Source organism: Saccopteryx leptura, chromosome 3 (assembly GCF_036850995.1).
Source record: "Saccopteryx leptura isolate mSacLep1 chromosome 3, mSacLep1_pri_phased_curated, whole genome shotgun sequence".
NCBI lineage: Eukaryota > Metazoa > Chordata > Mammalia > Chiroptera > Emballonuridae > Saccopteryx > Saccopteryx leptura.
This window is the reverse complement of record NC_089505.1, coordinates 111,030,536-111,057,629: the sequence shown is the minus strand read 5'-3', so window position 1 is coordinate 111,057,629 and position 27,094 is coordinate 111,030,536. Positions and strand designations below refer to the sequence as shown.

The following is a 27,094-nucleotide window of genomic DNA, read 5'->3' as shown; positions in this document are numbered from 1 at the left end:
CCCACCGCTCCCCGCCCGCCCACTCCGGCAGCCGCGAAGGCGGCCGGCAGAGCGACGCGGAGCCCCGCCGGCGCGGACCCCGACGACGCCCCCTGCCAGCGCCCCCTCCGCGGAGCCCGCGCGCCCTGGGCCGCCCTCGAGGGTCGGGAGCGGCGCCCGGCGGCCGCCCTGCAGGTAAAGGCGGGGAGGCTGGAGCGGCTGCTGGGTTTTGGGGGGCTCCAAGGGCAGGACCGGGCCCATGCTTCCCCTAGACTGTCCGGGACTGCTGGTCTGGTGCCTCCTCGGACTCGGGGTGGGGACTGGATGGAGACTCGGGCCAGAAGGTCGGCGGTAGGGTAGGGGAGCCCATCAGTACCCTGCGCCCCGTCCCTCTCCACCCCAGAGTTGCTCAGGCAGAATCCCAGATAAAGCCCCCTCCTCCTTCCCCTCCCAGAAGCAGAGCTCCACCATCAGGGGCTCCATCATCAGACAGTCCCGGTGGACGTCCTGGTGCTGTGGCTCTGAGCATGTCACTTCACCTCCTGGAGTCATCCTTCCCACCTGTGAAATGGGAATGACAAAGCTTCCTTGGCAGAGTGGAGGCAGAGGAGGGCGTGAGGGGCCTTAGAGCGCCCTCCAGCCCCAGGCAGGGAAGCCCTTCAGCTCTCTCCCTCCCCTCTCTCTACCATGGCTGGTTTGCTGGCCACCTTCCAGTTTCTCTGTCTTTCTGCTTCTGTCCCCATATCCCTCCTATTCTAGGTGTCCTGGCAGCACACCCCTGCCCCCCAAACTGGAGACTGAGGTTCTGCCGAATGTCCCTGCCAGAGCTCAGTCCCTCCCCCCCAGCTCAGGACTGAGACTTCGCGGGGGTGAGGGGGCTGTTGCCTGGAGCAGAAAGGCAGGGGGCCCCAGAACAGCCTCCCCCGTGTGCCTGTCTTGGGGCTGGAGTCACAGTGGCCTCAGGAGTCCCTGGATGGAGAAATGCTGTTTAGACAGAGGAGCCAAGGAATTGCGAGCTGGGGAAGGCAAGCCCTTTGAGTTTGCTTGTTGCGTGTATGTGTTTCTGTGTGCAAGTGTGTCAGTATGCACACTTGTGGGTTGTGAGGGGTACAGCAAGTGTCTGCCAGTGTCTTCATGCTGCCATGTGTGTGAGACCCTCAGCGTGTGTCAGAACATGCAAGGTCCCTGACACAGGAACGCCACTGACCTCCCGCAGGAGGACCTTGGGGACCCACACATCCTTCCTCATGTCTGCTTCAGTGCCTCTTGCTAAGGCCTGTGCGGTGTTTGGTGGCAAGTTCCCCTCCTCTGAGTGCCCTTAGCAAAGGTAGCCTCCCAGGAACTGCTGGAGCATTTGGAAGGTCTGGGGTGGGGGTTGTGGGGCTAAGATGGCTGGAGCGGCAGGCCGCCTGGGGACCCTCTGGGACTGATCCCCACTTCCCTGAGCATGGGTGTCCTCAGAGAGCCCATTCTAGAGCACAGGGGAAGAGGTGGGTCTGAGGAGGCACCGTGGGGAGTTGGAGGTCTCTGTTAGAGCATAGACGCCCCCATGGGCTTCCTGCTGGACTGACAGACCCTTGGACACACAATCACCCCCTAATGATAATGAGGACACACCACGGACATACTCACACAGTCACGCACAGCTACACTCTCTCCCATTGACAGTCACACACAATCACACAGGTAAACATACTGCACTGAAACACACCACCACAGACGCTGAAATGACAGAGGGTGTGTGCACACCCGTGCACACCCCCAGACTCCTACAGACACATGGTAGCCCCACCTGGCCCAGCCGGACATACTCAGATGGCACAGCACACACACATACCCTCAGACGCAAGCACTCAGACACACTCCCCAGGGTCTCTCTCTCTCGGGTTTCACATTGTCCACCACAGAAAAAATAAAGTGTTTCCGCTCTTTGGCTCCGAAGAAGAGGAAAAAAAAAAAAAAATGGAAGTGAATGTGTCTGCTAACAAGAGAGAAGGAAAAGATACTGAACAGGGCTGTCAGCCTGAGCACCCCCTACGACCACCCCTGCCCTGGGCCTAAGCCAGACCAGAGGTTGGCAGAACCTCAGCTTCCCTGCCCCGCTGCCCGCCTCACTCCAGATCCCCCCAGCGGCAGGCATAGGCCTCTTGTAGGAAAGTGGGACCTCAGATGAACTGGTCCGTTCGTGGCCCGAGGCGCTTGCAAGCTGAATTGGGGAAGAACCAGAGAGGCAGAGCGACCTATCATACAGGGTGCAGCCGTTGAAGTACGCCACACCACGGGCCAAAGTGTGTGAGGGAGGGGTAGCCAGAGAGGCTGGCCAGGACTCTCAAGAGCTAGAACTCTGACATGTGCAGGTGTTGGGAAGGGTAAAGCGGCAGCCTTGCAGTCAGAGGGAAGAGCACGTGCAAAGGTGTGTGGTGAGGAGCTGCAGGTTCTCTTGGGACAGTGAGTAATTGTTGGCTCAGTGCTGTGGGGGAGTGAATGGGAGGGGCTGACAACCACTTTGAGATCGGATTTCCAAAGGCCTTGTGCGGAGAAAGGGTGTGAGCTGCACCGCAGAGCAGTCTGGCTATCACTCTGGTTCCTCTGGGGGTCAAGGATAAAGGGGGATCTATATTATAGTCCTAAGGAGGAAGGTGCTGGGAGCTCAGGTGGGTGGTTGCCATGGGGATGAGAGGAAGACATAGATGGAGAATAGTAAGAGGAGAGACTGGAATGGCCTTTGTGACTGATTGGTTGGGGGGATGAGCAGAGGGCAGGCTGGGAGCTTTGTACTGAGTGACAGTGGCCTGTCCCCGGAGGAGGCAGGTGAAGGGGAAACATGGGTTTGGATCCCAGGATCTGGCATGCTGAAATGGTGGTGGTCTGGGTGTTGAGTGTGGCCATGGGTTGGGGGGAACAGTAAGGTCTGAGAGGTCTGGGGTGTGTACAGAAGCCCAGGTGGGTGTGTGAGGTCACATGTGTTTGCATGAGTGCCCAGAAATCAGCCAGGGAAGTCACACTTCCAGATAGGGAATTCCAGACTCACTCTTTCTACAGCAATCTTGAGTGAAAGCAGTGCATGGGGAAGGGACAGCCTTGGGAGTCAGACAGGCCTGGGTTACTTCCCTTGTCACCCTGGGTAAGGGACTTCCCATCTCAGTGCCTCAGTTTTCCCATCTAGCAAATGGGAATGTTAATACTTGTCTCCAGGGTTATTTTACCTGCAGAGGAGTGAGAAGGGCTCCAGCTCACACAGTGATCAGGGTGTAGCACCTAGAACTTTCATCCAGTGGAATACCTCTGATCAGTGTTATACCTCTCTGATTCGATTCTGGGAAGGGACTGGGGAGGACATGGCCCTGTTTCCATTCAGATTTCTGGAAAGTTTTGAATTGGGAGATGAATCTCCCCATGCAACCTAACCTAAATGGGCTGAGATTCCTGGCTCTTGGAGGCAGAAGAAGGGGGTGGCAGAGGGCTGGTGCCTCATGGGAGAACCATGTCGGCATTAGGGGCTCACCTCCTGGATGGGCTTGTGGAGACACAGAGGTCTGAGGTCACTCAGCAGCCAGTGGCAGGTTTGAGACCAGATGCCAAAAACCTGGGTTCAGGGCTCCCTTCCTCCCAGAGACTGCCCCCTCCAACACCTGGGGTGGAGGTAACCTTATCACCTGAAATTCTCTAATTTCTTCCCGTTGACCCCCCGGTCACTGCTCACTGTCTGGTTTGGTGGGAAATGGAAAGGAAAATCAATTGTCCGGCAGGCACGGTGTACCTTGCGTTTTCATAGCACAAGGTGATTTGGAGGCGGTAAGGAACATGGGGGAATAGCAGGCATGAGAGGGTCAGGCTCAGGGAGAGTATCTAGAGTGTGCTGTCCCTGTGGGCCCTGTGAGGAAGGGCAACTTCTGGGAGGAAGGGTCCAGGTCTCTGGTCTCAGTTCTGCCACTGGTTGCCGTGTGACCTCAGGTGAGGTCTTTGCTGGGTCTCCAACGTCTCATCTGTGGGATGGGCCAGTAATGCCACCCTGGCCCTCCTTAGCGCCTGCGGTGAGGAGCAATGCAGATTGTGGGGTGGAGGGGTCATTTCTCCTCTCTTGGAAGGTCTCAGGAGGTCTACCCTCATCTAACATCCACAGTCCTCAATACGCAGAAGATCTCTGTCCTTCCCTCCCACTGTGGCTGCTGCTGGCCGCCCAGCTGCTCTGCGTGAGCCCTTCAGGCCACGCTCCTTCTGACAGGCGACCATGGCTCAGCTCGTGGCAAACATTCTTTTCATAGTTCCTGGAGCACAGCAAATCCTGCTGCTTAGCCAGGAATGCAGAGTCCCCTCCTGCAGCGGTAGCAGGGGCTTGAGTTGGGGAGCTCCTGGGGGTGAGGCAGGAGGGGCTGATGAGGCAGGAGGAGGACCCCCACTCGCAGACTCTCTATGCACCAGCTCCAGAGAGCCGGGAGGCTGTCCCTGTCATCTCTGGACTCATAGTTTGGTTCTAAACTCCAGGACCGTCCACCACTGGCTAGCTGGGTGAACTTGGGTAAGTGACTTCTCTCTGAGCCTTGTTTTTCTTTATCTGTAAAAGGTTCTTTTTAGAGAGAGAGAGAGAGAGAGAGAGAGAGAGGAGACAGGGAGACAGGAACATCGAGCTGTTCCTGTGTGTGCCCTGACCTGGGATTGAACCAGCAACCTCTGTGCTTCTGGACAATGCAACCAACTGAGCTATCTGGCCAGGGCTTATTTATTTATTTTTAGAGAGACAGAGGAAAGGAGAGAGAGGAGAGGGAGAAGGGTTGTTCCACTCAGTTGTGCATTCATTGGTTGCTTCCCATTTGTGCCCTGACTGGGAATCGAACCCACAATCTTGTCATTTCGGGAAGATGCTCTAACTCAGTGGTCCCCAACCTTTTTTGGGCCACGGACCGGTTTAATGTCAGAAAATATTTTCACAGACTGGCCTTTAGGGTGGGACGGATAAACGCACAAAATAAAATTATGTGACCGGCGTAAAAACTGTGGTATTTTTAAATATAATTGTCGAACTTAAGAGACAGCGTCAAGAGTGAGTCTTAGACGGATGTAACAGAGGGAATCTGGTCATTTTTTAAAAAATAAAATATCGTTCAGACTTAAATATAAATAAAATGGAAATAATGTAAGTTATTTATTCTTTCTCTGCGGACCAGTACCAAATGGCCCATGGACCAGTACCAGTCTGTGACCCGGAGGTTGGGGACCACTGCTAACTGACTGAACTAACCAGCCAGGGCCATAAAATAGGGTTTATAATCTAACCTCACAGGGCTTTTGGGAGTTGTCGTGGTAATTATGATGATAGTCATACAATAATAGTGAACAGCCTGACCAGGCGGTGGCGCAGTGGATAGAGCGTTGGACTGGGATGCAGAAGACCCAGGTTCAAGACCCCGAGGTCGCCAGCTTAAGCGTGGGCTCATCTGGTTAGAGCAAAAGCCCACCAGCTTGAACCCAAGGTCGCTGGCTTGAGCAAGGGGTTACTCAGTCTGCTGAAGGCCCGCAGTCAAAGCACATATGAGAAAGCAATCAATGAACAACTAAAGTGTCGCAATGTGCAATGAAAAACTAATGATTGATGCTTCTCATCTCTCTCTGTTCCTGTCTGTCTGTCCCTGTCTATCCCTCTCTCTGACTCACTCTCTGTCTCTGTAAAAAAAAAAAAAAAAAAAAGTGAACATTTATTAAATGTTCCTTTATGCCAAGCACTGCTTGAAATCTGCTGTATGAAATTAACTGATTTAATTCTCACAAATGCTTTATGAAATAAGAATTGTTCCCATTTTACTCAAGAAGAAGTCAAGGCACAGATGAGTGAGGTTATATACTAGGAAGAGGTTGGGCTGGGAGAAGAATGCATGAAGCTGGGCTTTTAATTCATCATGATTTAAAAAAAATTAATTTTAGAGAGAGAAATATAGATTTGTTGTTCTACTTATTTATGCATTCATTGATTGACTCTTGTATGTGCCCACCCCGGGGATTGAACCCAAAACCTTGGTGTGTTGGGACAACAGTCTAACCAACTGAGCTACACACTAGGGCCCATTATGATTTTTTAAGCAAGATTCGGCCCAGGACCTGCTTGTGGTAGACGCTCAGAAAGTGGGGACTTCTCCCGGGAGCCCATCTTTGGGAGAGGCTGACTATTCGCCTCATGGCCGTCACACCTTAATTTGGAAAGTTGGGATAAGGGCCTGGGGTGCTGGCCAGCCTCCTTGGGAGCCCTGTAGCTGGTAGGGAATGGGGGTGCATACTGCCCACCCACATCTGGCGTGGGATTTAGCTGGCGGCAGGCTCTGTGCAAGGAGGAGATATCGCCAGGGAAGGGGCTCAAGGAGGAGATTAGGGAAGGCAGCTGGGGGTGGAGGTTAAGAACAGAGTCCCATTGAAGTTGGCTCAGACACTGCCCGGTCACAACCACCAGCCCTAGCTTCCTATTTTGTAGGGCTGAGGGAGCCGTGGCCAACTGGAGTGGGCTCCTGAAGCCCTTGGTGGGAGCAGCCCACTCGGTTCCCAGCCTGGCGGGCCCATGTTGCCATCTGAATTGAGGTAGCACAGGTAAGAGTGGAGAAGAAGGGAGAAGGACCTGTAGCTAAGGTCTCTAGGAAGCCCGGGTAAAGAGGGTTTGCCATTTTGGAGGGCTGGGCAAGCTGCAAGTTTCAGAGCTAGCCCTTGTGCTTCCCAGCCCTAATCCTGGAGAATGGATGGCACCTCTCTGAGCTTCAGTGCTCCCCCTCAGAAGAATAGGACAGCAATTCCTGCCTTACACGGTTATGAAAGAGCTTGATAAAATAATGCCCCAGGGCATGCCAAGTGCTATGTCTGGTGTATAAAACGTACTTGGGATTTAAAGGGCTAACATGAGTGGAGGGGGCAGAGCCAGCTTTAACCTGGGCTCAGGGTCTGTCATCCTGATATTGAAGGCATTTCCTAGGCTGACCCCAGCCAGCCTTCTTATCTCAGCTTGCCCATATAGTGGGGAGGTTAAAAGCCCAAGCTTCGTAGTCAATAGCCTAAGTTCAAAGTCAGGCTCAACCCCTCACTTCGAGCTGTGTGACCTTGGGCCAGTTACTTAAACTCTCTGTCCGTTGCTTTCCCTATCCGTATAAAGGGAAGACAAAATACCTATTTCACTGGATTGTTATAAGGATTAAATGAGATAATCCATGAGAAGATCTCAGAACAGTGCCTTGCATGTAAGTAGATGCACAATAAACTGTTAGCTATGTTTTGTTAGTTCATTTGTTTGTTTATTTTTTGTTCCCATCCCAAGTGTTCACACCTCTATACCCTCACACATGCTGTTTCCTCAGCTTGGACCGATTGCTTCTCCTCGTCATCATCCAGTTAAATCCATGTTCATTCTTCAAAACCCAGATCCAATATAAGTCACTTCCTCCCCCTAAGCCTCCTGGTGGGGTGGAGGCAGGGCTCAGTTGAGTTGGCGAGAAGACCTAGGAGCCGCTGGCTTCACTTCTGGCTGCTTGTGTAGTGAGAGACAGGGCCGGGATGTCAGAGTTTCCATGGGAGCGGGCAGAGGCGAGCAAGCAGCTGGGGGAGAGAGTGACGCGGCCAGTAGGTCTCCTTGCCAGGTGGGTTGGCTGGGTGTCCCCTCTCCATCCACCCAAGAGTCACGCCTGGCCCTGGACTATAGCCCCAGCTCCCCTGTGGACAGCTGTGTGACCTGAACTAGGGCTTGCGACAGCCTGGCATCATGGTTGATTGAGACAGAAACAGGCACCTGGCCATTCAGTGTCCTGACTATATCACCTCCCTGCTCAACAGTCTTCCATGGCACCCCATTGCCTTCCAGAGGAACGCGAGCACGGAATTCAAGGCCCCTCGTGCTCAGCTCCTTGGCTCCTCTGGAACTGCGCGTCCTGTCAGCCCCACAGCACCTCTGGAACTTCCCTGGATCTGCCAAGCAGCTTCCTACTGCCAGAAATTTCTTTTCTCGCTTTGTCTGCCTCTCAGACTCCTACTCACCCTTCAGGATCCAGCTCCAGCGTCCCTTCCTCCATGAACCCTTCTGGGGAAACTCAAGTGGGAGGCAAAGTTCCCTACTATGTGTTCCCGCAGCCCAGAGATCTTAGTCAATTGTGTGGTGGCCACTTGTCAGAGTGCCTCCAGTTAACTCAAGGCCAGGGAGGGCAGGGCCTGGGGTGGAGCCATTTCTGTGTCCCCAGCCCCAGCCCAGAGTCCCGCACACAGTAGGAGCTTCCTCAGAGAGGAACCCTAGCCTGTAGTGGGGGCGACCCCAGCCCAGGGCCTGATGTATATTGTAGGGATTTCTCTAATATGAACACTGGCGCACAGAAGGGGCTTCCTCAGCCTGGGCCCTAGGATAGGAGGAGTGCCATCAAGTCAGGGCCAGGCACCCTGTGGACATTGCTAAGTATGCATGAAATGAATGAAGGGAGTCTCTTCCTGGCTTCCTGAGGTGAGAGCCTGAGGTCGGGGCCAGTGCTCCAGCAGGGGCTCTGGGTACCAAGCCCGGGGCAGGCACTGGGGCGGCTGTGAGTTAGGGCAGGAGGCTTCCAGCTCTTGGCATCTTCCTCACTGTTTCCCTTTTTTGTCCGCAGGCCTCGCCTCTGCTGGGACTTTTGGAGGCCCCTCCAACCTGAAAGGTAAGCTCGATTTGGGGGGCATCCAGCCAGGGACATCCCCGGTTGGATGAGGCCATTGCTGGCTGCTGCCTAACCTTGCTCCCTCCTGCTGCAGCTGGAGTGCCTCCCGGCCTGGGGACACCCAGCAGGCAGACCCTCTTGCAGGTGACCTCAGCTCCCTGTGGCCTGGGCTTTAAAATCCTGGCCCAACTCGGAAGCAGCTTTTTCTCATTTGTGAACTATTTCTCCCTGGCTTGTCGGAGTGGGCCTGTGTTTGCTTGGCCCTGCCCGGGTGCAGTGGCCTGGCTATGCTCCTGCCGGGCCTCCTCCCTGCCCAGCTCCTCCTGCTGCCGCCGCCGCCGCCGCCACTGCGTGGGGAAGCCACGAAGGCCCAGGAATTTTGGCAGGCGTGGGAGGCAGTGGGCGGCGGGTGGCGCTCCGGAAAGGGCTGCAAATGTGAACCAAAAAGCAAGGGATTGGCACTGAGGAGGCCCCGCCTGGCTCGGCCTGGGGCCTGGGGCTGGTGGGGTCTGGGGTGACCCTTCAATGTGCAGTCCCAGTCAGAAACTCAGGGCCGCTTCTGGGAAGTGAGAACGGTGGCACCAGCCGAGCCGGAGCCTGGTGGAGAAGGGCTGGTCTCCTGGCTACCCGCCTGGGGAAACACTGTTGCCCTGGGTCCTGCCCACTGCTGGGCTTCTTCTGGGTCACCTACCCCCATCTGGTCATTCCTACCTGCCTGGACACTTAGTTGCCCCAAGATGCTCCTCCCCAGGGCAGTAGCAGGGTGTCTGGTCTCAGAGATGGGCAGAGGTTGGGAGCCTTGATGGTGGACCTACTCGCCTGTGGGGAGGGAGTTTCAGCCCTAGCCCCCATCCCGCCCAGACCTGAGAAGGACTCTGGAAGAGCCGCAAAGAAAAAGGGATCCCACGAGCGGCCACCTTCCAGGCTTTGCTGGAAGATGGATGTTCAGAGGTCTGGAGTCAGAGCACCTACCATGTGCCAAGTCCAGTCAGGGCTGAGGTGGGATGTGGGGAGAGGTACCTAGGAGGAGGAGGTTCTACCTGAGTGAGGCAGGGAAGGCTGCTTGGAGGAGGAGGCACTTGAGCTGGGACTTAAATGAAGAGTAAGATGTTTGCATGGAGGAGAGAGATGGGAAGGGCACTGCAGACAGAGGAGAACATGCAGGCAAAGGCAGGCAGGCACAAGGAAACATGGAGCATTTGGAGTATCTGGATATCAGAGCGCTGGGGATCAGCAGTGCAGTGGGCTCCTCTCACCCCTTAAACATGGATGTTTCCCCAAGGGTGAGTCCATGACCTTCATCCAGGCTGCTGGAACCCTGTCAGCGAAGCCTTATTTTAATTTTCAAGTCCTTTTTTTCTTTAGATTTATTTTATTTTATTGAGTTTTAGAGAGAGGAGAGAGAGAGAAAGGCAGCGGGGAGGAGTGGGAAGCATCAACTTGTAGTTACTTCTCGCGTGTGTCTTGATTGGGCAAGCCCAGGGTTTTGAACCGGTGACCTCAGCATTCCAGGTCAACACTTTATCCACTGCGCCACACTGGTCAGGCAATGAAGCCCTATTTTAATCTCTAGCCTGTCTCTCTTGAGTCCCAGACCCATAGGGTCTCTGCCTCTGTACACCAACCCCAGAGAGGCCCTGGCCCCCATCTTCCTTGCCGTGATGTTTGCTCTGCTTTCAGTTTGGACTGTTCTGCCTTCGCCTGCCCCTCAGGGCCTGGTGAAGAAGGGCTGGTCTCCTGGCTACCCGCCTGGGGAAACACTGTTGCCCTGGGTCCTGCCCACTGCTGGGCTTCTTCTGGGTCACCTACCCCCATCTAGTCATTCCTACCTGCCTGGACACTTAGTTACCCCAAGATGCTCCTCCCCAGGGCAGTAGCAGGGTGTCTGGTTAAACTCTGACCTGTCCTTCAAATCTCCTTCCAATGCTGTTTCCCAAATTGAGGTACCCTGGGGTCTGAGAGCCCCACCTGTAAAGGTGAGGCTGGGACTCTTGGTGGATCTGACGCTTGGTGGGGTAGGCATGATGGGCACTCCTGTCCTGCCATCTGCCTGGATGAGGAGGCAGCCCCCAGGCAGCCCTGTCCCAGACTGCTGCCCCTCTCCACCTAATTCCAGATTCCAGGCAGCTCTTCGCCTTTGGAGCAGTCCTCACCCCCACACATTTAAATTTGAGGGGGTCACAGACTCATACTCATTCCGCAGGACAGAGAGCTCAGCTCATGGCCACTGGACTCCACAAGTTCCCATGCAGGGAGTTCAGACACAGACCTGAAGTTAGCATGAGCATCAGGGCTGTGAATGCTGTTTCCGAAGGGTCTCATCAAGTGATCAACAGCTAGAGATGCACAGAGCCTGGAACTCCACCAGGGATCTAGGTACAAGCACATAGGGGAGGACAGAGAAAGACAGGCATGGTCGCAGAGATGGGCAGACAAGTGGAATGGCACACCCAGATGGGAGGAAAGACACACTAAGAGATGCACGAGATACACTGGCAGGTGAGGATCTGGACTTAGTGACAGAGACAAGAAGGAAGGGACACAGATGGGTGTGGGCCTACCCAGGTGACTCCCTTACACAGTACTCTTAGACAGTGTGGCCCCCCACCCCCAGTTGTGATCTCGGTGTTTTGCAAGGCTAACCATAAGTTTCTGCACACTTTTTACCCCCATCTCATCTTAACTGATTCACATACTGAGTTTAGAGTATGCCTCCTCCTCCAGGAAGTCACATGAGAATGACATGGAAATGATCATGTTGGTATAGGGCGCCACTGGAGAATCCAGGGGAGGATCATGGGTAGAACTGGGCCTACGTGTGGTCCACAGATAGGCAGACAGAGGTTGTTAGAGATGCAGATGTTGGGCTCTACCCCACACCTACTGAATCAGGATCCCTGGTGTGGGGGGGTGCGTTTAAGAACCTGTGTTTTAAAAAACTGTTCAATGCGACCAGGTGGTGGCGCAGTGGATAGAGCATTGGACTGGGATGCAGAGGACCCAGGTTCAAGATCCCGAGGTTGCCAGCTTGAGCGCAGGCTCATCTGGTTTGAGCAAAGCTCACCAGCTTGGACCCAAGGTCTCTGGTTAGAGCAAGGGGTTACTCGGTCTGCTGTAGCCCCATGGTCAAGGCACATATGAGAAAGCAATCAATGAACAACTAAAGCGCCACAACAAAAAATTGATGATTGATGCTTCTCATCTCTCTCTGTTCCTGTCTGTCTGTGCCTATTTATCCCTCTCTCTAAACAAACAAACAAACAAAACAACAAAAAACAAAAATAAACCAAAAAAAACGGTTCGATGCACACAAAAGTTTGAGGAGTAGTATTGCAGTATCTACAGGATGTATTGAGGAAAACATTGAAGCTGAAGCTGAGGGGTGGGAGAGAGGCTATTACAATAATCCATGTGAGGACTTAGCCATTTAATTTAACAAACCTTTACTGAGTGGCTGGGAGGTGCCAGGCTCTGGGCTGCGTGTTGGGCGAGTACCAGGTCTATATTAGAGCAGAGACTGGAGAAGGAGAAGGAAGGGAAGTGAGAGAAGTAGAGGAGACAAGAGTCCACAAGATTGGCTTGGGGGTTTGAGGTAAAGGAACAGGGCTGTCAGGTACAGCTGTGCGGGAGGACTGCTGTACAAGGACACCAGGGAAGGCAGGGAGCAGGGCCAGAGCTGGATGGGAGGAGCGTAGCTTTTTCTAGCTGCGCTAAGGCATTATATAGGCCAGAGATTCCTTACTGCCCTATAAGGTAGGAGGGGTCAGAGGTGACACCAGATTTCTGGCCTGGGCACGTGGGAGCAGGGGAAGCAAATAATGGCTAGAAAGGCAATGAGAGCAGTTTGGGTGGAGGGATCTGAGGGCTAGTCAGGTGAAAACGCTCCACTCATAAGTGAGCTCCAAGAGTTTGGGGCTCAGGGGAATGGTCAGAGCTGGAGACAGGTGTGGGAGTCCTTGGTGATGGGATTGGTGAGAGCTGGAAAATGCAAGAGGAGCATCCGGAGAGAAGTGACGAGGCCTGAGCCAGCCCCTTGGGGCAAGCCTGGGCCTGCAGAACGGGCAGAAAAACCCAAGAAGGAGCCGAGCCTTCCAAGAAGGAGGAGGGCAGTATCACAGGGTGAATTCAGTGCTGGAGAAAAGGAAGACCAGAGTCAGAGGGTGGGAGGGGACAGCAAGTAGGGGTGAGGGGTAAAGACAGTTCTTGCAAGAAGCTTGGGCCTGACCAGGCGGTGGCACAGTGGATAGGGCATCGGCCTGGAACACTGAGGACCCAGGCTCAAAACCCCGAGGTTGCCGGCTTGAGTGCAGGCTTATCCAGCTTGAGCGTGGGATCATAGACATGACCCCAGGGTCGCTGGCTTGAGCCCAAAGGTCGCTGGCTTGAGTAAAGGGTCACTGCACTGGCTCAGCTGGCATACCCCAGTCAAGGCAAGTATGAGAAACAATCAATGAACAACTAAGGTGCAGCAATGAAGAATTGATGCTTCTCATTTCTCTCATTTCCCGTCTGTTCCTGTCTCTCTTGCTAAAAAAAAAAAAAAAAGGAAGAAGAAGAAGAAAAAGAAAAAGAAAAAGAAGCTTGGCTGAGAAGGGCTAGAGATGAGGGTGGCTGGGAGCAGGGGCAGTTGGGCCTGTGTGGGCATGGGATTCAGAGGCTGGAGACGGGTTTGCTGGGAGGCATCCTAGACAGTGAGAGGCCCCTCGGGAGGAAGTGTGGGGGGGCCTGGGCCTTGAGTGGGAGACAGGACCCTCTTTATCTGAGACTCAGAAAGGAGGGTGGGAAAAGGCTCTTCAGTTTCCACAAACTGGGAACGAGGTGGGGGAATTAGGGGCTCCGGAACCCTGGAGAAGTCTAGAACTGCCTGGTTGGGCATTTAGGGGTGGGCATCATGTCCATTGGGCTAGGAGGGCAGTGTCTCTGTTTCTCTCCATCATCCATAACTCCATCCTAGTCCTGAGCTGGCTAGTGACCCCTGGTCAGTTTCATCTCAGGAGTAGTCAGAGAAAAGGCCCAGAAGGCCAGAAAATTGACTTTAGGGAATTTTCATGAGATCCTGGCCTTTGGCAGCAAGTCACCTGAGTTTTGTAAGGGTCGGAGATGTTGCTTTGCAGCAGGAAGAATTGAGATTAGACTAAAGATAGGACTTTCTGGCCATCAAGGTAGCAGGATAAGGGCAGCACATCTGAGGTTGCTGACAGCTCAGATCATCTCAGTTATCCTTTTACAGATGAAGACACTGAGGTTCAGAGAGGTTAATTAACTTGCCCAAGATCACAGCTGGCAAGTAGCTGTACTGAAATGGGAGTCCAGAGGCTGCTAGGACCTAGGAGGGCCTAGAAGCCCCCAAACTGGACCCCTGACAGGAAAACACTGATCAAGAAATGCTGCTCACTTGTCAAGGTGGCAGAGACAGAGACAGAGACAGAAATGGTCAGGGCCAGAGACCCAGGGAGAGAGCAGAGACCACGGCTGGGAGAGTGGGGAGACAGGAGGCATGGGGGGGCAGGAGCAAGTGGGGCAGCCGATCCCGCAGAAATGTCTCCACAACAGGAAGCGTCTCATAACATACCTGTGGTTTGGCCAGGCCCTGGGGCTGCCTGAGCGCTCCCCACTGCTCCCTCAGCTGTACCGCCCTTCTGGGGTAGGGGGCTTGGAGCCCAAGGAGCCTGCATGGGGCTGTGGTCCAGAGGGAGGGGGCCAAGGCCTCTGCAGCCACACCCCTGCATGGTCCACTGGGAGCCCCCTCCCTCAGGCCCTTATTATCTGAACCTCTGATAGCTCATCTGTGAAATAGGGTGGGGAGCGGGCAGGACTTTTACATTCCATAGGGTCACCTGGGCCCCCTCTGCTGGTCACCACTGGGACAAGACCCTTTGAAAGAGGAGATTGGAGGGGAGGAGTCACAGTTGGCTGATGCCCCTTCCCCTTCCAGGACTGCGCTCACGTATGTGTGCGTGTGTGCGTGTTTGTGTGTGTGTGTGTGTGTGTGTGTGTGTGTGTGTCTGTGTTGAGGGGGGTCTGCATTCATGCCACTTTTCCTTCCTGCTGGGGCCCGTTCCCACCCGCTTGGGTTGAAAGACCCCCAGAGCACTGCCCACTCCCAGCCAGCCTCCTTGGCTGTCCTGGGAGGAGGTCCAGGCTGCCACAAAACGCTGACTTGAACAAAATGCTATTTTACGGGGATTTGTTGAAAAGGGGGGAAATCCCCGTTAAGGACTTGCAGCTGTCCAAACACGGCGTCCACCCTGCCGTCGCCACCGCTCAATCCCCTGAATCAGCGTCTCCTTGTGCACCCCATCTCGTGCCCCTGCCAGCCCAGCCCCTTCCCAGCTGCCCTGGCTCCTGCCTTCCTTTCTAAGAGGTTAACAGAGAGGGTGATGGCTTGCCCAAGGTCACACAGCAGAGCCGGGCTTGAGCCTCTGGGCCCTCCCCTGGCCACTGACACCCGCGCTTGGCCACCATTTCTTGTGGGAAGAACAAGGAACAAGAGGATGAATGCTCTTCTTTTGTACCTCTGTTCTCTGGGCAGGCTGTTCCTTGACTGAGTCCAGAGGACTGTCCCACCTCATCCCCTCTGGCCTGGGAACAGGGAAAGGGGGCACTCTTAGGACGGTGAGACATGCATCTGCGCAAAGTCTGAGGCAAGGACTGAATGAGGTATTTACGTGATCTTGAAATTTGCCGGTGAATTGAGTTAATCAAACATTTATTGAGCATCACTGTTTGCCAGCCAAGTCCTGTGCTGAGCAAAGAGTAAGTGAACACAGCGGGTCGAGAGAATAGAGGAGTCGGAGTCAGAGAGGAGTGAGGGCTGCGATAGGGACCGCAAGCATCCACGGAGCCCAGGAGGCATCCGATAGGGTTCCTGACAGGCAGGAATAAGGAACAGGTAGGTGGGCGAGCCCGCAGCGCAGGGAGCTGAGTGCGCAGAGGCCGGAGAGCCTCCGGGAGGCTGGGTGTGTGGGGGAGGAGGGACAGTGCGGAGGAGGGGTGGGCGCTCAGAGGCGCCCAGGCACCCCGGCTCTGAGGTGGCTGGGTTGAGGGGCAGCCTGTCCCACCTGGCTGCTCTGTCATGCCATTCCAGGGAGACCTTGCTCTCTGCAGCCCCTTCTCTGGGCCATGCACTCGCTTCCAGCCCCCAACCCCCATGCGGACTGGCACATGCCAACCTCCCCTCTAAGAGCTGGAGTAATCTTTCCCCCTCAAACCCACAGGCGGCTTGGAGCCGCACGAGAGACTTTTTCTTGGTTTGCTTCTCTGTCTGGCTTTCGTTCTCTGGCTGCTCTCTCCTCCCCGCCCTCCCCCATGGCAGGATGTCACAGTGGTTAAGAGCTCAGGTTCCTTACAGCTCTCTGTTCAAATCCTGGTTCCCACTCTAGACATTACTGTCCTCTGAGCCCTGGGCTCCTCGCCAGAAAGAGGAATCACAAGAGCTCCTCTTTCCCAGGTACCTGGTGGGAATTAAATCACATACTGAACATGAAGTAGCGAGGTGGGTTTGTGACAGGAGGTCCATGTGCTCAGACACTTCTCACTCCAGAGGAAGCACCCGCTCTTGGGTCCTGCAGCAGACCTGTCCCACCTCGATGCAGGAGGTGCTGGAATGGGGCAAGTTCAGGGAGCCACAGGGCATGGGGCAGTGATGCTCCCTGGAGACTCACACTGCCAAGGACGAAGGAAGGGTGGGGAGTTCGTGGGTGGTGCTGCCTGACTCCGACTACACTTGGGCCCTTCCTTTGGCACCCTGCCCGCCTGTGCTCCTCCAGAGTCCTCCCAGCTGAGCCTGAGGCTGCTCGGCCTCTCCATCAGCCCCCACTCCCAGTGAGGCCTTGGCTCATGTCCCCAGAGCCAGGGCTGTCCTGAGTCCTCCTATGGTGATGCCATGACCTTGGCCTCTGCCTCACTCAGGCCAGAAAGGCTCACTCCCCTCCCCCTGCTTCCTGCTGCACGCCTTGCCCCGCCACCTGCTCCTTCACCCCGTTGGCTCCCGGCACCAGGCAGAACAGTCTGGCCCTGTGAGTGTGTGAGCACTGCTCCTCCTTCACCTCCATGGGCCCCCAGCTCAGATGCCAGCGCAGGCAGACCCTTGTCCTGCGCAGGAGAGGTGGGATCGCAAGGTAGTTAGGGGCTGGGACTAAAAGTCAGACCACCTGGGTTTAGGTCCTGATTGTACCCTGGCTTACTCATCTTTATTTTTTATTTTATTTATTTATTTATTTATTTATTTATTTGTATTTTTCTGAAGCTGGAAACGGGGAGAGACAGTCAGACAGACTCCCGCATGTGCCTGACCGGGATCCACCCGGCACGCCCACCAGGGGGCAACGCTCTGCCCACCAGGGGGCGATGCTCTGCCCCTCCGGGGCGTCGCTCTATTGAGACCAGAGCCACTCTAGCGCCTGGGGCAGAGGCCAACGAGCCATCCCCTGCATCCGGGCCATCTTTGCTCCAATGGAGCCTTGGCTGCGGAGGGGAAGAGAGAGACAGAGAGGAAGGAGAAGGGGTGGGGGTGGAGAAGCAGATGGGCGCTTCTCCTGTGTGCCCTGGCCGGGAATTGAACCCGGGACCCCCGCACGCCAGGCTGACGCTCTACCACTGAGCCAACCGGCCAGGGCCGCTTCCTCATCTCTAAAACGGCTAGCACGCTTCACAGGGCCGAATGCAGGTGGGATGTACTTGTTCCGGCAGTGCCTGGTCAGGGCCTCCACCAGCAGGACCCGAGGGCCAGGCCTGAGTGCTCAGCCTCGTGTGCTGGCGTCAATCACGTGGCGATTAGAGCAGGGGGCTGTGCTGAGGCCAGGCTCTGGATAAGACCTCAGTTCTCACACTTCCCACTTGTGTGTCCTGGGCAAGATTCTTGGAGTTTAAGTTTCTGTTTGAGGGTCTATAAAATGAGGACATAAATGCATGAGCTTGGGGGGGTGGTGCCACTGAGAGGATTCTGTGAAATGAAGCATGCCAGGCCCTGAGCTTAGGTCTGGCGCATGCTAGTGGTAGGTACTACCATTAGGCTGAACCCCAGGGAGGTTGTGTGACCTACCCAAGGTTACAGAACAGGTTGATGGCAGAGCTGGGATTTGAACCCCGGAGCTAGGCTGACAGCATCATCGACCTTCTCCAGAGCCCTACACTCCTTCCTGTATAGCTCTGCATGAAACAGAGTTTAGAGGAACATCAAACTGCAGCTCCAGATGTACCCCAGTTACTAGGGAGGGCTCTGCTCTCCGCATGCATCCTCAGTGTGCACAACCCTCTCGCAAACCCCTCTGGAATTCAGGCACTGGTGCTGAAAGGCCCCTTGGTGGGGTGAGGGGAGCCCAGAGCAGAAATCTGAGGGAAAATGGGACTTTCCTTGTGTTTGCAAAATGTCATATAATCCCTCATTCAAATATTAATGGGTGCCCACTGTGAGGCAGATAGAACATCTCTAGTCATCACAGCAGCCCAAGAAGCAGGTCCTTAGCCCAGGTTTTTTTGTTGTTGTTTTTTTGTATTTTTCTGAAGCTGGAAACAGGGAGAGACAGTCAGACAGACTCCCACATGCGCCTGACCGGGATCCACCTGGCACGCCCACCAGGGGCCGAAGCTCTGCCCCTCCGGGGCATCGCTCTGTCACGACCAGAGCCACTCTAGCGCCTGGGGCAGAGGCCAAGGAGCCATCCCCAGCGCCCGGGCCATCTTTGCTCCAATGGAGCCTTGGCTGCGGGAGGGGAAGAGAGAGACAGAGAGGAAAGCGCGGCGGAGGGGTGGAGAAGCAAATGGGCGCTTCTCCTGTGTGCCCTGGCTGGAAATCGAACCCAGGTCCCCCACATGCCAGGCCGACGCTCTACCGCTGAGCCAACCGGCCAGGGCTAGCCCAGTTTTTTAAAAAAATAACACCTTTGGCTCTGGCCATGTCAGAGTGTCATCCTGATATGCCAAAATTGTGTGTTCGATCCCCAGTCAGGGCACTTATAGGAATCAACTACGAATGTATAAATAAGTGGAGCAACAAATCAATGTTTCTCTCTCTCTCTCTCTCTCACTAAAATCAATAAAAAAAATTTTTAAATCTTTATTGAGACATGATTTAAGTATTATATACTGCTAACAAAAATTAGGGGATATTTCAAAATAAATATGAAGTGATAAAATATCCCCTAATTTTTGTGAGCAATAATTAGCCCATTTAATGTGTACTATTTGATGGTTTTTAAGAATATATTCACAGAGTTGTGTAACCATCACCACAATCAATTTTAGAACATTTTCATCACCCCTAATAGAAACCTTGTATACATTAGTAGTCACTCCCCATATCTCCCTCCCTCTACCCTAGACAACCACTAATGTTTCTGTCTATAGACGCTCCTATTCTGGACACTGCATATAAATGAAACCATATAATATGATTTTGTGACTTGTCTTCACTTAGCATGTTTTCATGACCCCTCCATCAGCCTCCACTCCCAGTGAGGCCTTGGCTCATGTCCTCAGAGCCAGGGCTGTCCCGAGTCCTCCTATGGTGATGCCATGACCTAGGCCTCTGGCCCACTCAGGCCAGAAAGGCCATGATGTAGCATGTCATCAGTACTTCATTTCTTTTCATTGCTGTATAATATTTCATTGTATGGATATATCACACGTTGTCCATTCATTAGCTGATGTACATCTGTTTATTTTTCATTTTTTTTTACTGACCATCATTTTTTATTATTTTTTAATTAAAAAAAATTTTTTTTACAGGGACAGAGAGAGAGTCAGAGAGAGGGATAGACAGGGACAGAGAGAAAGGAACGGAGAGAGATGAGAAGCATCAATCATCAGTTTTTCGTTGTGACACCTTAGTTGTTCATTGATTGCTTTCTCATATGTGCCTTGACCGTGGGCCTTCAGCAGACCAAGTAACTCCTTGCTGGAGCCAGCAACCTTGGGTTTAAGCTGGTGAGCTTTTGCTCAAACCAGATGAGCCCGTGCTCAAGCTGGCGACCTCGGGGTCTTGAACCTGGGTCCTTTGCATCCCAGTCCGACACTCTATCCACTGCGCCACCGCCTGGTCAGCTAATTTAAAATTTTTTTAAAAATATTTTAATTATTCACTTGAGAGAGAGAGAGAGAGAGAGAGAGAGAAAGGGTCAGCAGTAGGAGCGGGAAGCATCAACTCATAGTTGCTTCCCATATGTGCCTTGATCAGGCAAGCCCAGAGTTTCAAACCAGCGACCTCAGTGTTCCAGGTCGACTGTCTGCCCACTGCACCACCACAGGCCAGGCCCATCTTTATTTACATATTGAGTTGAGAGAGAGAGAAACATCAATTTGTTGCTCCACTTATTCATGCATTCATTGGTTGGTCTTCTGTGTGCCCTGACTGGGGATCAAACCTGCAACTTTGGCATATTAGGATGACACTCTAACCAACTGAGCTACGTGGCCAGAGCACATCTGTTTATTTCTTCTTTATGGCTGTTATGAATAATGCTGCTATGAATATTCACATACATCATTTTCTGTGGACATATTACCCCATTTTACAGATAAGAAAACAGATTCACAGAGTGGAAACCTCTTGCCAAGCTCCCCAGCTGGTGAGTGGAGGTCTCAGGCTGGCTGCCCCTATCTAGAGCCTGTGCTTCTCCCCATCCAGGAGCTGAGCTAAATGCTCTGACAGAGCTAGGTTGGAACAAAAAGGACTGAAGGGTTAACTTTATGGAGAAAGGGGTAACAGTTTCTGCAGGCCTTGAAGGATGAGTAGGAGAAGGGGAGAGCATTGCAGATGGAGGAACAGCAGGTGCAAGGGCCTAAAGGTGTGAGGCTACCTAGTGTCTGGGAGCCATAGGAGTTCCATGTTATTGGGGCAGAGGTCTGGGGGAAGGAAGAAGCAGAGAAAGGCACAGTAGATGATAGGGTTGGAGACACAGGAACAGATTAGATTTAAAAAGCCTTTATATCCTACTTTCTTCATGAAACAAACTAAGCTGTAAATATACCTTTTTTTTTTAAGTGAGAGGTGGAGAGGTAGAGAGACAAACTCCTGTATGCGCCCTGACGGAGATCCACCCAGCAAGTCCCCTACCAGGTGATGCTCTGCCCATCTAGGGCTGCTGCTCCGTTGCTCGGCAACTGAGCTTTTTAGTGCCTGAGGCCATGAAGCCATCCTCAGCATCTGGGTCAACTTGCTCAAATTGCTCAAATACTGCAGGAGGGGGGGAGAGAGAGAGAGAGAGAGAGAGAGAGAGAGAGAGAGAGAGAGAGATATGAGGGAGGGGGAAGGGTGGAGAAGCAGATGGTCACTTCTCTTGTGTGCCCTGGCCAGGAATCCAACCCAGGACATCCACACACTGGGCCAATGCTCTATTGCTGGCCAGGGCCTGTAAATATACATTTTTAATTAAGTATATGTCAGGGAAAGTAGGTTTATTTCAAAACTATTTCTAGCCAATGAGTTATATTTTCAAGTGCCTCATCGAAAGTGCCACATTACATAATTTTATAAAATATGGTTGTTTTCCTTTCAATTATTATAACGCAGGAAAACAGATACTTACTAGGTGATTGCTGACTTTCTCATGTAAAGGACACTTGTTCATTGGTTTGTGTGTGTCTCTGTAGTAGGGATGATATTGATATATGTGCTGCCACCTATTTAAAAGTAAGTCCATCTCATGTCACAAGGCCATGATTTGCCACTCTTCTGCCCAGTGTGTTGAGTCGGGGTAGAAGGTAGTTCCGTGTTCCAGATACAGTTCTTTGATTGATAGCTTCAGTAGGATGTGGCTCTACTCAAGTCCTTCCAGTCTTTCTGTTTTGGATTTTTAGTAGGATGCAGTTAATATGTTAGTCAATTTCTTTTGCACACAGGAAGCTTTATAAAACTTTATTCCTAAACCCCCTATTTTGAGAAGCTGTTTTGCATATGAGAAGAATGCTGTTGAAATAAAACATAATTTCCCCAGAAACTAAAGCTTTGTTTATTGATCAAGGTGATTCTGAAAGTTAAAATATTAAATGTTAGAATGCTATGTTATTGTTAATTGTACTATATTATGTATTCAATAGGAAATCATGGTTTATCAATCAAAATTGAAATTTTCATCTTGAATGCCATGCTAAGCACATGGCCTTGATCCTGAAGGCAGTGAGTGGAGAGCCCCAGTGGGCACCGACACCATGTGAAGTCAGACAAATCTAAGGCAAATCCCAGTTCTGCTTCCAAGAGACCTCTGCTTTAGTTTTGTCGTCTGGAAAATGCCGATGACAAGAATAATACCTTGTTTCAAGTGTTTAGGGGATTGAGTTCCTATCTCTGAAGAGCTCATCCTAATGCCTGGCAGAGTGCCAGCCCAGCAAATGGTACTGGGTGTTATCATCATCAAAGGGCGGTGTGGAGCAGGAGCTGCCAAGATCAGATCTGTGCTCTGGAAGGGTGTCTGGCTGCAGAGTGACTGGTCTGGGGGAGGCTGTTGTCCAAGGGAGACAGCAGTGGGGATGAAGAGCCATGGGCAGGCTTCGGGGGAGGTTTAGGAGATGACTTCTGCAGACTCCGAGACTTCGGGAGTAGCTTGTGAATAATATGTAAATTCTGATCTTTTTGTGAGTCCCTGGGCCTGGTGCCAAACCACCCAGGGGCTGGCTTGATGGTCCCTCTCGGTTCCTCCCTGCAGCACGTTTGTGGACGCCATGCGGTGGGCTCTGACACCCTTGCCCGTGCCGCCAACTCTGCTGCTGCTGCTGGTTCTGGGGTGCGGGCCGCGGGCGGCCACAGGTGGTGGGGCCGGCGGGGCAGCGGGCTACGCGCCGGTGAAGTACGTGCAGCCCATGCACAAAGGACCCGTGGGGCCACCCTTCCGCGAGGGCAAGGGCCAGTACCTGGGTGAGCACCTCCGCACCCCACCCCCTCAGCGCCTCGGACAGCTCCCGACCCCCTAGCTCCCTGCCTCCCGACCTCCATCTCAGGCTCCTCCCTTCCAGGTCACAGCCCCAATCCCCATCAAAGATCCCATTTCTACTTTCTTCCTAATGCTGGTCCAGGGCCTCTTACCCCCGGAGGGCCAGGAAATGGCTGGCTGGCCGCAGAGGTCTTGAGTGGGCTGGGGAGAGGTGGGAAGGTCCGTGGGAAGTGACTTAGGGGTCTGCCCTGACTGGCTCTACAGAGGGGTGCTGGCGCCACCTGGCGGCCATTCCACCCCAGGCCACGCAGGGACGAGAGGCTCCCCAAGCTCTTGGATACTGCCCAGCCTGGGTATGTTGGACATCAGCAGCCCAGGGTGAGAACACCCTGAAGCCCCCAAGATTGCCTCTGGACACCCATAAACTCCATATTCCGTGAGAGCATGGAGAAGGAGATCAGGGCATGGTCTTCATGAACAGATATAGTATCGTCACCCCATTCACCCCGTGCTGGTGTGGGGAGTGGGTAGACGGGTCCTCTATACCCACTGACCAGGGCCCTGACTGCTCCTTCTATCTCTCTTTCTCTCAGAAATGCCTCTACCGCTCCTGCCGATGGATCTGAAAGGAGAGCCGGGCCCGCCTGGGAAACCTGGGCCTCGGGGGCCCCCTGGCCCTCCTGGCTTCCCAGGAAAACCAGGCACTGGAAAGCCAGGGCTACATGGGCAGCCTGGCCCCGCTGGCCCACCTGGCTTCTCTCGGATGGGGAAGGCTGGTCCCCCAGGGCTCCCGGGCAAGGTTGGACCACCAGGGCAGCCAGGGCTTCGGGGGGAGCCTGGGATACGAGGAGACCAGGGCCTCCGGGGCCCTCCAGGGCCCCCTGGCCTCCCTGGACCTTCGGGCATTGCTGTCCCTGGGAAGCCAGGCCCTCAGGGGGTACCGGGGCCACCAGGATTTGGGGGGGAGCCAGGGCCCCAGGGGGAGCCTGGACCCCCAGGTGATCGAGGCCTGAAGGGGGATAATGGGGTGGGCCAGCCGGGGCTGCCTGGGGCCCCAGGGCAAGGGGGTGCCCCTGGGCCCCCTGGCCTTCCTGGTCCAGCTGGCTTGGGCAAACCAGGTTTGGATGGGCTTCCTGGGGCCCCTGGTGATAAGGGTGAGTCTGGTTCTCCCGGGGTGCCAGGACCCAGGGGTGAGCCGGGGCCATTGGGCCCAAAAGGGCCCCCGGGAGTGGATGGTGTGGGGATCCCAGGGTCAGCAGGATTGCCAGGGCCACAGGGCCCAGCAGGGGCCAAAGGGGAACCAGGGACTCGGGGTCCCCCTGGCCTGATGGGCCCCACTGGCTATGGGATGCCAGGACTGCCAGGCCCCAAGGGGGACAAGGGCCCAGCTGGAGTCCCAGGGCTCTTGGGGGACAGGGGTGAACCAGGGGAGGATGGGGAGCCAGGGGAGCAGGGCCCACAGGGCCTTGGGGGTCCCCCTGGACTTCCAGGGTCTGCAGGACTCCCTGGAAGACGTGGGCCACCTGGGCCAAAGGGGGAGGTAGGGCCTGGAGGACCTCCAGGAATGCCTGGCATTAGGGGTGACCAGGGGCCTAATGGCCTGGCTGGGAAACCTGGGCTTCCAGGAGAGAGGGGGCTTCCAGGAGCCCATGGACCCCCTGGACCGACTGGGCCTAAGGGCGAGCAGGGTTTCACAGGCCGCCCTGGGGGCCCCGGGGTGGCAGGTGCCCTGGGACAAAAGGGTGACTTGGGGCTCCCTGGGCAGCCTGGCCTGAGGGGCCCCTCAGGAATTCCAGGACTCCAAGGCCCAGCTGGTCCTATTGGGCCACAGGGTCTGCCAGGCCTGAAGGGAGAACCAGGCCTACCAGGGCCCCCTGGAGAGGGGAAAGTGGGGGAACCTGGCGTAGCTGGGCCTACAGGGCCCCCCGGGGTCCCTGGTTCCCCAGGACTCACAGGCCCTCCTGGGCCTCCGGGCCCTCCTGGTCCCCCTGGCGCCCCTGGGGCCTTTGATGAAACTGGCATTGCCGGCCTGCACCTGCCCAATGGTGGTGTGGAGGGCGCCGTGCTGGGCAAGGGTGGCAAGCCGCAGTTTGGGCTGGGCGAGCTGTCAGCCCACGCCACGCCCGCCTTCACCGCTGTGCTCACCTCGCCTTTCCCTGCCTCGGGCATGCCTGTTAAATTTGACCGGACTCTCTACAACGGCCACAGTGGCTACAACCCAGCCACTGGCATCTTCACCTGCCCTGTAGGTGGAGTCTACTACTTTGCTTACCACGTGCATGTCAAGGGCACCAACGTGTGGGTGGCCCTGTACAAGAACAACGTGCCAGCCACTTACACCTACGACGAGTACAAGAAAGGCTACCTGGACCAGGCATCTGGCGGGGCTGTGCTCCAGCTGCGGCCCAACGACCAGGTCTGGGTGCAGATGCCCTCGGACCAGGCCAACGGCCTCTACTCCACCGAGTACATCCACTCCTCCTTTTCAGGGTTCTTGCTCTGCCCCACATAACCCGAGGGGCCCTGCTGCCCTGGCTTCCACCTCTTTAGTGGTAGAGAGAACTTCTCAATTACAAAGAACCTGCATTTAAAGACAAAACCAAAGGCTGAACAGAGGTGGGAACGGAGGCGGCCGTGGCCTTGGCCTGAGGAGACTGACTTGGTTTCTCCCTCCATGCAGGCTGTGGTTGTTTCTGGAAGAGGCCGGCCTGAGTTCCTCCTCTCCCCCAAGTGTCTGTGCAGTGTCAGGGTTGTGACCCCATTCCTGCCCTGTCTGGCCTTCAGACAGGGCCCCCGCACACTCAGTCCAGCTGTTGGAGACTCCTGCCCTCTGGGAGTCCTGGGCTCTGCTGGGTGGTAAAAGGTGCTGCTTCTCTGTGAGTCAGAGCTGAGAGGGGCCTGGGCGCCCCATCCTTCCCCTGGGGGGGCTATTCCCAAGCCCTGCCCTTCCTGCTGGCCCTCAGATGGCACCAGCTCAAGGAATGGGACATAGCCTCCTTAAGTTCTCAGCCAGGGCTCTTCCACTCTCCCGGGACCTCCAGCATATGATGGTGGATCCCTTGAAGAGTTTGTTTCCCTCTAGGGGAAAGGAAGCGGAGGGGCCAGTGTGAACACCCTGCCAGGACTGCAGTCCCAGGGTGATGCCATGGCATCAGGCACGCACAGGTGCGCGGCTCCTCCTGCAGGCTCCTGGGAAGGGTCATCCCCTTTTCATGGCTCCAGCTACAGCCATGGGGAACGGTGGCTTGTGAGGGGTAGGGACACGGGACTGGGCAGGATGGCAGGTCTTTACATGCATCTCCATCTCCCAGGCTTCCCCTACCAGCTCTCTCTGTTCAGCAAGAGGGCAGCTGCCTAGGCCCCTAGGGAGGGCACGGGCAGAGGCAGGGTTGACTGTCAGCAAATAAAGGGAGTATTCCTCCCTTTATCTCCTCTTACCTCCTGGGAGGAGGGCTGATTTTGTCATACAAAAGTGTAAGGCATCCTTGCCACCCCCAACCTAAGTGACCCCAAGGCACAGCCTCTCATTTGGCCCTTATAACAAGGTGCACACAAGCTTGGGGATGAAGGCTCCGCCTGCTTTTGCTTAATAAGAACCATATGTATGTGTGTCTACTAATCTGGGGGGAGGGGGCTTCCTCTCCTCCCACCTCTGGTTCCAATTTCCTGTTTTAAGCAGGATTAGAGCCCAGGAGGCTGAGGCTCTGGGAAAAAGGGTGCCAACAGGCCCCTCTGGAATGAGTTGGCTCTGGATGTTTCTGCCATTTTCCCCAATCAGAGCTCTCCTGCTGGAAACAGGCAGGATTCCTCTCCCCTCCCCTCAACCCCTAGTGCAAACCGAGAGGAGAAAGCTGAGCTGAGTGCTGGGGGCAGGGATGGTGGCCACTCTTGTCCATGCAAGGACGGCCACTCTTCCAGTGGCTTGGGCCTCTCCTTCAGTCCTCCCCAAGCAAGCCCACCCCCTGGACTAAGTGTGAGCCTGTGTCAGTCCATGTGACCTGCTTGCGCTACTCCAACTCTGGCCCTGCCCGACCATGCGTGTTGAAAATGGAGGATGACGGCTCTGACTTCTGTCTCCATGAGCTGCGGTTCCTGCAGGCCCCTCGCCAGTCCTCCTCCCCACTGACTTCTCCCAACAAAGCAGGCCATTTGACTGCTCATGCTTTCAAAAGGAGAAATGAAAACCCAAATCGGCCCAAATGACACTATAAGAACAAGTTTTGGCTGGGGTTCACGGTGGATTTCTTACTCCCCAACACCCAAGAGAGAGCTGTCTCAAACCTTACCTGGTGGGCCCTTTGCTTGCCCTCCTTCCCGGGTCAGACACCATCGTGGGACCTGTTTGGGAGGGGTTCTGATGGGCAGAAATTCCTCAGCTCCCTGTGGAACCCAGGGGACTAAGGAGGGGGTGGGGGAGCCAAAAAAGCTGTTTCACAAAACTTAAGTTTCTGCTAAAAGTCACTCCTGAAGCCTTTGAGAGGGGTGGTTGGTGCTTCTGAAATGTTATGTTCCAGGTGCTGTCTACTTAATTGACTAGCTTTGATAAATGACGTCAGGTTTTAACAATGAAAACTACATTACCTTGTGCGTTTTTATTTTCTGATT

General features: G+C 54.6%; 1 protein-coding gene across 4 annotated transcripts; it reads left to right on the top strand.

Moving 5' to 3' along the window:
- Positions 1–79: 79 nt before the first annotated feature.
- COL8A2 (collagen type VIII alpha 2 chain) lies at positions 80–27,064 on the top strand. Of its 4 annotated transcripts, none has more exons than XM_066375854.1 (4): positions 80–174; positions 8,577–8,621; positions 22,265–22,473; positions 23,083–27,064. In XM_066375854.1, exons 3-4 carry the CDS (start codon positions 22,281–22,283, stop codon positions 24,999–25,001), a joined length of 2,112 nt encoding a protein of 703 aa, XP_066231951.1. In that variant the 5' UTR covers positions 80–174; positions 8,577–8,621; positions 22,265–22,280; the 3' UTR covers positions 25,002–27,064. The 4 variants fall into 4 exon arrangements, with proteins under 4 accessions (XP_066231951.1, XP_066231949.1, XP_066231950.1 ...); XM_066375852.1 differs by lacking the exon at positions 80–174 and adding an exon at positions 4,329–4,498; XM_066375853.1 differs by lacking the exon at positions 80–174 and adding an exon at positions 6,530–6,552.
- Positions 27,065–27,094: the final 30 nt, after the last annotated feature.